The sequence below is a fragment of the Sprattus sprattus genome (genome assembly GCF_963457725.1).
Source record: "Sprattus sprattus genome assembly, chromosome: 14".
In the NCBI taxonomy this organism is placed as follows: Eukaryota; Metazoa; Chordata; class Actinopteri; order Clupeiformes; family Clupeidae; genus Sprattus; species Sprattus sprattus.
In genome coordinates, this window is record NC_137912.1 from 7145735 (window position 1) to 7158234 (window position 12500).

General features: G+C 44.7%; 1 protein-coding gene across 1 annotated transcript in view; it reads left to right on the forward strand.

Annotated features, from left to right (window-relative positions):
• The window catches only part of camk1da (calcium/calmodulin-dependent protein kinase 1Da), a gene marked incomplete at its 3' end in the record, with an annotated part of 70279 nt that overhangs the window by 36374 nt on the left and 21405 nt on the right, over positions 1 to 12500 (forward strand). The window contains exon 3 of the mRNA XM_080851367.1: positions 3305 to 3379. Coding sequence (XP_080707493.1) covers positions 3305 to 3379 — 75 coding nt within the window. The remainder of the gene's footprint in view (positions 1 to 3304; positions 3380 to 12500) is intronic.

Here is a 12500-nt window from a genome sequence, read left to right on the forward strand (position 1 = left end):
TCAGGATTATACTAGCATTGCTACCCTACATTCCCTACCCTAATACAACATAGGTCTATTACAGAGACAGATACAAAAAATGTGTTTAAGCAAAGTAGTCTATTTCCTGAAGATATTTTTGGATTGATTGAAAAAAGAGAAAGAAGGTAAAGAATCTGTCAAAAAAACTGAACTTGGCAAAAGAAAAAATTGATTTTGTGCGGTCCATGGAAGGGAATCAGGAGGTGCCCTGCACACAAATGCAGTATGATCTCTGTTCTCTTCTTGGTGAGAATGGGAGTGTGAGGTGAATGTCTGATTGTATGTCTGCGTATGTGTGTGTGTGAGTGTGTGTGTGTGTGTGAGTGTGAGTGTGTGTGTGAGTGTGAGTGTGAGTGTGAGTGTGAGTGTGTGTGTGTGTGTGTGTGTGTGTGTGTGTGAGAGTGTGTGTGTGTGTGTCCTCCCTCTGAAGAGCACAGTTCTCCTGCAACTGCTGCTGATGTGAGACCTTGGTTGTCACAGCTGTCTGGTCAAGGACATTGAAACCCTTTTCTGTCCCTCAGCCTCCGTTTCATCATCATATCACGGCAACAAGATGATAGACAGGCCATTGCCATCCTCCCTCACCATTAGAATGACTACATGTGTGTGTGTGTGTGTGTGTGTGTGTGTGTGTGTGTGTGTGTGTAAGGGCGTAAGAGTGTGTGTGTGTGTGTTTATTAAGGTTATGTTGTTTTGTTCACATGGGTGTGTGTATGTACAGTATGTGTGCTTCAGGGTGGGAGTGCAGGGGTGTATGTGTGTTTGGGCCAGGGAGATTGTGTTTTTGTGTGTGTGTGTGTGTGTGTGTGTGTGTGTGTGTGTGTGTGTGTGTGTGTGTGTGTGTCTGTGTGTGTGTGTGTGTGTGTGTGTGTGTGTGTGTGTGTGTGTGTGTGTGTGTAAGTGTGTGTTTGTGTATGTGTGTTTGTGCCAGGGAGATTGTGTGTTTGTGTCAGTGTGAGTGTGTGTTTGTGTCAGGGTGAGTGTGTGTGTGTGTGTGTGTGTGTGTGTGTGTGTGTGTGTGTGTGTGCCTGTTTGTGTAAGTGTGTGTTTGTGTCAGGGTGAGTGTGTGTTTGGAGCCTCCCATATCTCACACATCCTCGTGCATCTGTGTGTTGGCGAGAGCAGGCGTGCTTTCAGGATGGCCGTTTTAACAGTGCTTATGACCTCACTGGGTTTGAATGGCCCTCTGAGCCCCAATGGCTGATGGGTAAATCCTCGCTGAGGCTGGGATGCGAGCGGCTCCTTCGTCCTGCTGTGGAGGATTATGGGTAGAGTGAAGGATTATGGGTAGATTCAAGCACAGCTGTGTGTCATTCCTCCTTTTGACGCATCCCTCTCACTCTCCGCCCTCTCTATCCTTCTCTCTCTCTTTCTGTCTTACTCTCCCTCGCTCTCCCTCCCTTTTCTCTATCTCTTCTTCCTTCTCTCACCTCCACGCTCCTTGTCTTCCTCCTATCTGTGTCTCTCAACTATTTCTCTTTTCTCTTTCTCTCTGTAATTATCAGAGGCAGTGGAGTCTGATGTGTGTGTGTTTGTGTGTGTGTGTGTGTGTGTGTGTGTGTGTGTGTGTGTGCGTGCGCGTGTGTGTGTGTGTGTGTGTGTGTGTGTGTGTGTGTGTGTGTGTGTGTGTGTGTGTGTGTGTGTGTGTGATGAGGCAGTGGAGTCTGATGTGTGTGTGTGTGTGTGTGTGTGTGTGTGTGTGTGTGTGTGTGTGATGAGGCAGTGGAGTCTGATGTGTCGTGCCACAGTATCTGCCCACTCACTGGAGGAAGAAAGAGGGAGAGAGAGAGTGAGAGAAGGAAAGAGAGAGATAGAGAGTGAGAGAAAGAGAGAGAGATAGAGAGTGAGAGAAAGAGACAGAGAAGGGAGTGTGAGGAGCACGTAAAAGAAGACAGGAGGAAGACAGAAGCAGGTCACTCACTGGAGGAAGGAGAGGGAGAGAGAGAGAGAAAGAAAGAGGGAGAGAGAGAGTGAAAGAAAGAGAAGACAGGAGAAAGACAGAAGCAGGTAGAGTGAGAAAGAGATGAGACGAGTGGGAGGGAGGGGGCGAGGGAGTTGAGCAGGTAGACCAAAAAATGAGAGAGAGTGAGAGAGAAAGACATTGGATGAGAGTTGGATGAGATTTTACACAGCTCAAACTTCAGTCACGTTTTCTTCTCGTTAGGTTTGCCTGTGTGTGTGTGTGTGTGTGTGTGTGTGTGTCTGTGTGTGTGTGTGTGTGTGTGTGTGTGTGTGTGTGTGTGTGTGTGTGTGGTGGAGTCGATGTTTCTCAATGGGCAACATGGCAGGCAACACCAGTCTTCATTAAGAAACATTGGCTGGTGCCTTTTTCAACAAATCCTTTATTTTGTGGGGAAAGGAGGCCTGTTGGGGAGACTTTAATTAGTTTTTGTATCTGTCCAAGTGCTATTTCGGTGTGTGGGGCATAAAGAGAAAGAAGAGTGTGTGTGTGTGTGTGTGTGTGTGTGTGTGTGTGTGTGTGTGTGTGTGTGTGTGTGTGTGTGTGTGTGTGTGTGTGTGTGGCATATAGAGAAAGAAGAGACTCTCAAATTGTGTTTTTCTCCATTGACAGTTACATGTTAAATGTCCTCACCTGTTCATAGTCCGTACTGTATGTATATAATACTGTGTGTGTCCATATGTTTATAATACTGTGTTTGTTTTGGTCTAAATGTACAGTCTATCTTACTTTTATACGATGTAACTTTGATTATATAACTTTGTTTGCTAAGTCACTCAGTCGGTCTCCTCAGTCTCTCTCTCTCTCTCTCTGACACACACACCACACACACAGGAGCAAGCTCCCTCGTTCTATCTTTGTCCATAGACGAATTTTAACATTTTAAAGACTCATTACAAATTCATCACTGCTGAGCTTAGGATGTGTAACATTTTTGGCCCTGTCTGAACTCTGTATTAAAGCCTGCATGTAATCCACACAACACACACACACACACACACACACACACACACACACACACACACACACACACACACACACACACACACGACACACACGACACACACACATACAGAGACACACACACACCACACACACTTACACAAACACTCTTTCTCTCTCTCTCTCTCTCTCTCACACACACACACCCTCTCTCTCTATCTCTATCTGTCACTCACACACAGTCCCTACTTTGCATTAATCCAGAGACCCAGACAGAGGTGGCCTTGTAGTTCTTTTCAGTCTGATGAGATTGTTTTATATAAGTATGAGTATGAGTGGTGTTTTAATAGGACTCGTGCTTCTTTTGAATGCTTTTTGCAGGATTAAGCATGAGAACATCGTGGCTCTGGACGACATATACGAGAGTTCCAACCATCTGTACCTGATCATGCAACTGTGAGTACCTCTCCTCTTCTCTCTCTCTCTCTATACACACACTTCCCCCCCCTCACACACACACACAAATACACACATGCACTGTTGAACACTGGTCAGCTGATATTTTTCACTAACATTGCATAAGCTCTGTGTGTGAGTGTGAGAGAAAGACAGAGAGAGAAAGGGAGAGAGAGAGTGTGTTTGTGTCTATGTGTGTGTGTGTGTGTGTGTGTAGGATGGGTCTGGTAACAGCTCATAGAGTTATTTCATCACTCAAAGTCCTTAACCATAGCAGCTAGTTCTTAGTTGTTTACAGGCGTGTACAAAGAAACATTGTGCTTTTTGTATACTCACCTAATGTAAATGCCTTATCTGTCCTTGATTGTGACATTCTAGAGTAGCAGCATTTCAACCTCTGTTATAGCAAAACAAATATTTTAGCAAACACTGATACTGAATGCCCTTAACAGCCAGATGCTTTATCCATATTTGTTTATTGTGTTTGTATCAGATGGGTGTGATGCTCACGGATGTGTTCTTCTGTGCATCTGCCATGTAAAATTGGATTATAGAGTGACTCATGACCTGACAATAGGTCATGTGCATTTGTGAATGTGTGTGTGCATATATGAGTGACAGACTGAGAGAGTTTGTGTGTGTGTGTGTGTGTGTGTGTGTATGCATGTGTGTCAGAAGAGTTAGGGTTGACTGAAGTTCACTGAGTCTGAAGCCTCTGATCCACATTGCTCATTAGTTCAATTAGGCCCAAATTAACGAGGCTTAAGCGTGAGCGTGACAGGGCTGGCAGTCTGGTCAGAGGGGTCAGGTTTGTGATGTCACTAATATGATGGTCATTCTGCACACTGCACCCCAGGCTTCATGTAGGAATTTTACATAAAAGACCCCCCCCCCCCCACCACCCACACACACCCACACACACTCACACACACACAAATACCTCTCAAACATGTTACACGTATGCATTTCAGATTTTCCTTGACAAAACGTTTCCATGACTTTTCAAAGCCGTTCAAAAATATTTCCATAACATTTCACACCCTTGTACAGTACACAACATTGAGTAGTTTAATGTACAGATGTACAGGATGAATTAGACCTACATACAGTACGAGTAAATCAAATGACATGACTTTTCCAAAACTTTCAATGAATTCATGATTTAATGTTTTAGTGAATTCATATATTTTTTTCGGCCTGGAAAAATGTGATTTTAGAATGACATGACTTTTCCAGGATTTTCATAACCGTGGGAACCCTGTTCAGAGAATAAATAATGTCTTCCACACCACACACACACACACACACATACACACTCACACACACATACACTGTGGGAACCCTGTTCAGAGAATATAGAATGTCCTCCACACTTGAGAGTATTCACACACAGGGAGAATAATGGTAGAATATGGAATGGTAGAGTATACATATGCACCAGCAAGAATGTCTCGTCCACGCAGATACATAAAGAGAGAATAAACAAGCTTATTTACACACAGAAATGTACGCACACACACACACATACACACCATACATACACACACACACAGACTCACACATACAGACAGACACACACCAGACATAACACACTATACACACACACACACACACACACACACACACACACACACACACACACACACACACACACACACACACACACACACACACACACACACACACACACACACACACACACACACACATACAGACACACACCCCCCCACATACACACAACGCACACACTCTAATTCTAGTACCCTCACACAATCAGAAACAAAAATCTCTCTTCACAGATTGCACACACATAAGCATACACACACACATTCACACTCAGGCAGCCTTACACACAGAGGTAGATTGTAGGTTCCTGGGATTGAGAAATGACTCATAAAAGTGCTGTTTGAGGTGTTAAAGAGTTCCATTGTAACAGCGGTTCACTCCTAGGGAGAGGTAGTTACAAAACACCCAGCGACACACACATACAGACAGAAACACACACACACACACACACACACACACACACACACAGACACACACACACAGACACACACACAGACACACACACACACACACACACACACACACACACACACACACACACACACACACACACACACACACACACACACACACACAGACACACACTCTACTTCTAGTACCCTCACACAATCAGAAACAACACACTCCTAGGGAGAGGTAGTTACAAAACACCCAGCAACACACACAAACACCAACACACACACACACACACACATGCCCTGTGACACACACAAACACCAACACACACACACACACACACATGCCCTGTGCCCTCCAGATGACTTTCATCCATCATCACCAGCAAACACAACCAGTGCACACCTGACATCAGGAGGGGATAATAAAATAAAAGATAATCCCATATTCTCTCTCTATCCTTCACTCTGTCTCTCTCTTGCTCTATCATTCTATCTACCTTCCAAAACACACACATACACAGACACACACTCAGACACAAACAGACACACACACACACACACACACACACACACACACACACACACACACACACACACACACACACACACACACATACACACACACACACACACACACACACACACACACACACACACACAAACACACACACACACACACACACACACACACACACACACTATGTCTATTACATATATATATAAACAATATAAATGTTACCTAAATCCCAGGACAATTCAGGAGAAGAATGGCTTTAGCTGCCCAAGCAAAGTGCTTTTTGAACTTGACTGACCCTGGCCATTTCCATTACACAGCCCATGAACAACAGGTGAACAACTATGATGTAAGAAAAAACACACTCACACACATTCAAACAATCACACACACCCACACACACAGTTTACACTTTTAAAAAGAACATTTGTGAGTATGAATGGGGCTTTGGAAAATCGACAAAATAACACCCATGGCAGTTAAATAAGTGCTTAAGAGATCCAGCATTCGATAATGTTGTCTCTGTAAAGTCCGTAGACCCATTGTATCTCTAAAATATGTCTGTTGCTATCCCTCTGCTACTAGCAAAAACGAACAGACTACAAGCAAACCACTTAGCTTAATGGGTCATAAATGACACAAAGTAAGCAGAAGCTAATCATAGCTAGCTTTACCAAACAGAAAATTCAAGTCATCTTAAGTAAACACATCTATAGCCACAATCTGTTGAGTAAAATAAATCTGAGGTTAAGACTTATCTGTAACCATGGATACCACCCTAGGGTCCCTCATGTTGCCTGAGACAAGTGACACAATGTAGTCCATTATTTTTCTTCTTTAGCATATCAATAGCAACATCTTTATGTTTACACGACAAGCCAACAGTTCATTACAAGAGGCCGACTGATAACTACATTTTAACTCACAAAACCTAGGTTTTTCTAACAGCTTTGTTTGGCTTTTCTTTGGAACCAGAAAGAGCTAAAATGCTCACACTAAAAACTACAAACTTCTGATCAACATCCATACTCTATTGATGGTTTACTTCTAATAAACCACAGGTACTCTCATTCATCTCACACTGGCAAAACTAGTTGCCCTGTGACACACACAAACAAAACTAGTGCACATGTATTTGTCTGGTTTTGATGGAAGTTCATCATTTAAGTCTGTGTCACACCAGACTGACGGTGGCCCTATAGTTTTTGGGGTGCATCCTGACTAGTCAGAACCTGAATCGGTTTTGGGGCGATTAAGCATTTGGAATCGGCAGTGGAGCCCGTCGGTGAGAGAGATCACTCTGATTGGCTGGATGATTGGACTGATCATTTTCTTCAACATGGGCAACTGAACAGGGAAGATCCAAACGCCAGACACAGGACGGGAAAGTCGATGCCATATCCATGATTTTGAAAGTGAAAGTGACTCTATGTCCACCTCTGCATTTGACCCATCCAGGGTAGTGACACACACACAGCACCCAGTGAACACACACACAGTGAAATTAAGTTACACGGGGAGCAGTGATCGGGGTTAGGTGTTCAAGGGCACTTCAGCTGTGGATGTGATTTTGAATTCACTCATTCGGTCTCCTCTTATTTTTCTTTCACATCCAAAATCCATGGGCTGACAACGCCAGTGCTATTTGCAACTTCTGATCAGACATGTTCTCAATTAGAAGGAGCTATATTACTAAACCATCTGTGGGGAGCGAGAGTGGTGTGAAATGCTGGTGCAGAACATAAGTGCTAGTTGGCCATAGGCTGTAGTCTTTGCGGTGTGTTATAGTGCTAGTTGGCCATAGGCTGTAGTCTTTGCGGTGTGTTAAAGTGCTAGTTGGCCATAGGCTGTAGTCTTTGCAGTGTGTTAAAGTGCTAGTTGGCCATAGGCTGTAGTCTTTGCGGTGTGTTGAAGTTCAACTTTTTGGCCGCGCCACAGGTTTGATGTCGGTTGTGGTGTATCTCTGGCTTTAGATGTCAACACTGAAGGACAAGTTATCAAATCCCCCACTGTATTCACAGTGTAGTCTTCTGAAGTTGTTGCACTGCCAGCACACACAGATTAACCCGTGCGCACACACACACACACACACACACATGCAGACACACACACAAACACACACACACACACACACATGCAGACACACACACACACACACACACATGCACACACACACACACACATGCACACATGCACACACACATGCACACACACACACACACACACACACACACACACACACACACACACACACACACACACACACACACACACACACACAGCACACACATGCAGACACATGTTCAGTCTATTTAGGTTTGTTTTGGGAGATGGGGGATGACTAAAGGGAATGTCTCTTGGGATTGGAAGGAAGGATTCAGTTCAACCTGACTTCCCCCTGAAACAGATGTGAGGAGGGGTGTGTGTGTGTGTGTCTGTATGTGTGTGTATGTGTGTGTGTGTGTGTGTGTACGCAGTGTGAGGAGGGGGGGGGGGGGGACGACAAGGGCTACAGAGATAAAAAGCTAGTCGAGTGAAGAAGAGGTGTAGTGCTGGAGAAATATAACTGTTCCTCTCCTAACCTCTGTCTTTATCCCCCTGTATTTATAGAACTCAAATGCATTGTCATGCAGAAAAAGCTCATTTAAATTCATTTGTGAAACGGTGAAAGATGAGACGATTGAAAGAGATGCTAGACAAAGAGAAAAGACAGAGAGAGGGATAGAGAGAGAGAGAGAGAGAGAGATTCCAGGAAGACATGCAGAGAGAGGGTTAGCAAGAGGAGAGGATCTGAAACACAACACCTTAGATGAGTGATGTCTATAATAAAACACTTGTTTGAGACTGAGCCGATCGCACAAAGAACAGTGATTGTTTGCAGAGATAGGAGTGTGAATGTATGATTTAATGTGTATATGCGTATGTGTGTGTATATGTGTGTGTATGTGTGAGAGTGTATTTCTGTAACTGTGTGCAGTGTGTATGTGTGTGTTCACACCAGTGTGTAGGATGAGAATGTGTGTTTCAGTCGACTGTAGAGTCATTGGTGTGTATTTGTGCGCGCACGCGTTGGCCATAGGCTATAATCTTGTGTGTGTGTGTGTGTGCAGTGTGCGCAGCGAGTGGTTTTCTCAGGTTTCCCTTATAGCAGGTTATTACAGCACTGAGCTGATTCATGTCTCACCAATCAGTCAGCTCACACACACACACACACACAGACACACACACACACACACACACACACACACACACACACACACACTCAAACACGTACACACACACACCATTCAGCCCACAGCACCTGCAGACCTGCGGCTCACCACAACAGGGGAAATAGGGGAAACAACAGCAGAGAGCTACAGAGGAAAAGGTGGAGAGTGAGAGTGAGTGTGTCAGTGTGTGTGTTTGTGTGTCTGTATATGTGTGTCTGTGTATGTGTGTGTATATGTGTGTCTGTGTGTGTGTGCCTGTGTCTGTGTGTGTGTCTGTGTGTGTCTCCGTGTGTGTGATGGAGTGACAGTGAAAGGAGAGAGGGTCAAAAATGGAAAGGACAGAGAGAGAGGTGAGGGCCAAGACCGACTGGATGGAGTCATAAAAGTGTATGAGAGGGTAAGAGGCGAGAGAATTTAATGGAAAAAGAGAGGTAGACAGAATGAGCAAGCAAGAGAGAGAGAGAATGGGTGGAGGAGAAAGTTGAAGAGAGAGAGAGAGAATGGTGGGTGAGAGAGGAAGAGAGAGAGAATGGGTGAGAGAGAAAGTGTGAGAGAGAGAGAGAGAATGGGTGAGAGAGAGAGAATGGGTGAGAGTAAGTGAGAGAGAGAGAGGAACAGAGAGAGAGAGAGAGAGAGAATGGATGGCTGAGTGAGAGAGAGGGAGAGAGGAGAGAGAGGAGAGGAGGACACTGGTCTTTTGGCTGATTGCCCCCGGGTGCTTACGCAGTCAGTTGCGTAACCGTGGTGATGGGTGGCAGATTGTCCCCGTCATTAGAGCACTGTGATTATTCCTACGTCTCTGTCTCCACAGTGCAATGTGTGTGTTTGTGTGTGTGTGTGTTCATGATATGCGTGTATTTGAGTGCATTTGAGCTGGTGCGTCTGGTAAAAACACAATCACACACACACCCACACGATCACACATATAATACACACATATTTTTTTTTTTACAGCCCATTGACTGTGTGATGTTTGTTTGGTGGTAGAATGGCTCTCCTTGCCGTACATTAGCAGTGCAGCGGGATGACGCACAAGACCCACTCCCCCTACACGCATATCATGAACACACACACACACACACACACACAGACCCACTCCCTCTCCGGCACAGGCACATGGACACTAGGGTACGTGGTGTTAGGAGGACTGATGAGAATCGGCAAAGTCGGGTTGGGAATGCCGAGCTTTGAACACTGTTGGCAGTTGATTAAAGTGTTGTGGCTTTGAAGTGTTTGAAATGAAAGCACACCATGGAGTGTTCATTTTCCCAAAAGTTTTTGTTATATTCCACAGGGCTCTAGATTTTAGTGGTGTGTTTGTTTTGTCCTTTGTAGAAATCATTTGTTATGATGTGTCTGTGTGTGTGTGTATGTGAGGAAGAGAGAGAGAGAGTGTGTGTGTGTGTGTGTGTGTGTGTGTGTGTATGTGGATGTGTGTGAATGTGTGTGTGTTTGTGTGTGTGTGTGTGTGTGTGTGTGTGTGTGTATGTGTGGATGTGTGTGAATGTGTGTGTGTTTGTGTGTGTGTGTGTGTGTGTGTGTGTGTGTGTGTGTGTGTGTGTGTGTGTGTGTGTGTGTGTGTGTGTGAGTGCGTGTGTTAGAGAGTTCTTTAGCCTTTAATCATCCCAAATCTTGGTCTTAAATCAGTGGCTGTCTCAGAATATTAATTTGAAAGGCCAGCCAGATTATCTGAGTACTTTGGCACTTTGGCACGCTAGTTTACTCGAAAACATCCTCCCGATGAAAAAAATCACACTCAATGTTTTTGACTCCAGTCCCAGCCGCCCAGTGCACTGTACCACTTGTTTACATAATTCCAGAGCAAGTAGGCCATCAGATGATACTTTGAAGATCAAAAGCCGCCAAAGTGTTGATTTATGAGCGGCCAGATCACAGCGCCCTCTAGGGGTTGGAGGACTGACCTACACCCTCCGGCTAACGCTTCACCATCTGTGTGAAGAACAGGATGTAGGACAGGAGAGACAGAGAGAGACAGAGAGAGAGAGAGAGAGAGAGAGAGAGAGAGAGAGAGAGGGAGAGAGAGAAAGAGAGAGAGAGGGAGAGAGAGAGAGGGGAGGGAGAGAAAGAGGGGAAGATGGGGGAAAGATGGAAGGAGTTAAAGAGAGTTTCAATATGAGAGAGAGAGAGAGAGCAAGTGAGAGAGGAATAGGAGTGAGAGAGAAAGTGCGAGGGAGAAAACATAAAAAAAAGATGTGTTCTCTAAGAGGGTGAATTGAAAGCAGGTTGAAAAGTGCTGAGAGTGCTTTGTGGGGGACGCAGGGTGAATATTTTCTCAGGTGTGTGCCTTTGCTTGCCTGTGGTGTCAGGGTAAAAGGGGAGCTCTCAGCATGGCAGCACAGCACAACACATAATTCCCCACAGGACACACACACACACACACACACACACACACACACACTCCACAGGACGCCGCCCAGAGCAAACTATGCATCTATGGCAAACAGGGAGAGGGAGAGGGAGTTAGAGACTCCTCTATGCTGCTCTTTTTTGGGAACACTTTCATGGTATCATCAGTTGTTCAAAAAAACAATCACTCTGAGTGAGAATGCCGCAGGGAAAAGTACACATGAAGCCAGGAGGGGGCAATGTGGGGCTGGAAAAAGTTTCTTAGGAGGGCCGGACGCACATCCCAGGAGCTGGAGTATCAGTTGGCAGTCAGAGTGAATGTGACGTTACAGTGTGTGCATGACTCTCATTTAACACCTTGATGCACAGACCCACACACACATATACTCATGTATACACATGCTGGGTATAAGGCCTGCATTGTTTCATTTGTTAGTGCTACAGAAGCTAACATTGGTGGGAGACACTACACCCCCTGCTGGTCAAAAGAGGATATTTACCTCCAGCAAGGAGGTTATGCGATCGGGTCCGTTAATTTATTTATTTATTTATTTATTTATTTATTTATTTATTTATTTATTTATTTATTTGTCCGTTTGTCTGTCTGTGGACAAGATTTCTCAGAAACTACTGGGCGGATCTTTCTGAAATTTTCACACGAGGTGGATCTTGGTCCTGGGACATCCCCAAAAATTAATTTCAGGATGATCCGGATTCTGGATCCGGATTTGTGTACCTCCTTGCTGGAGGTCAGAAATCTCGAATTGTTCTTGTTTACACATTGTAGTTGTGATGTTGGAGGGTGGCTGATTGAAGAAGGCAGGCATGACTGGGCTGTTTTATATTTTGAAAAGGACCTTTGTATCGGTGTGTGTGTGTGTGTTTGTGTGTGTGTGTGTGTGTGAGAGTGTATATATAGTGTGTGTGTGTGTGTGTGTGTGTGTGTGTGTGTCTGTGGTCACTGAGTGGAACTGTTGTAGATCAATCAAACAAACAAACGCTTGTGTGTGGATCAATTGTATGCCAGAAAATGTGTATATACCCTATACCCATGCACACACACA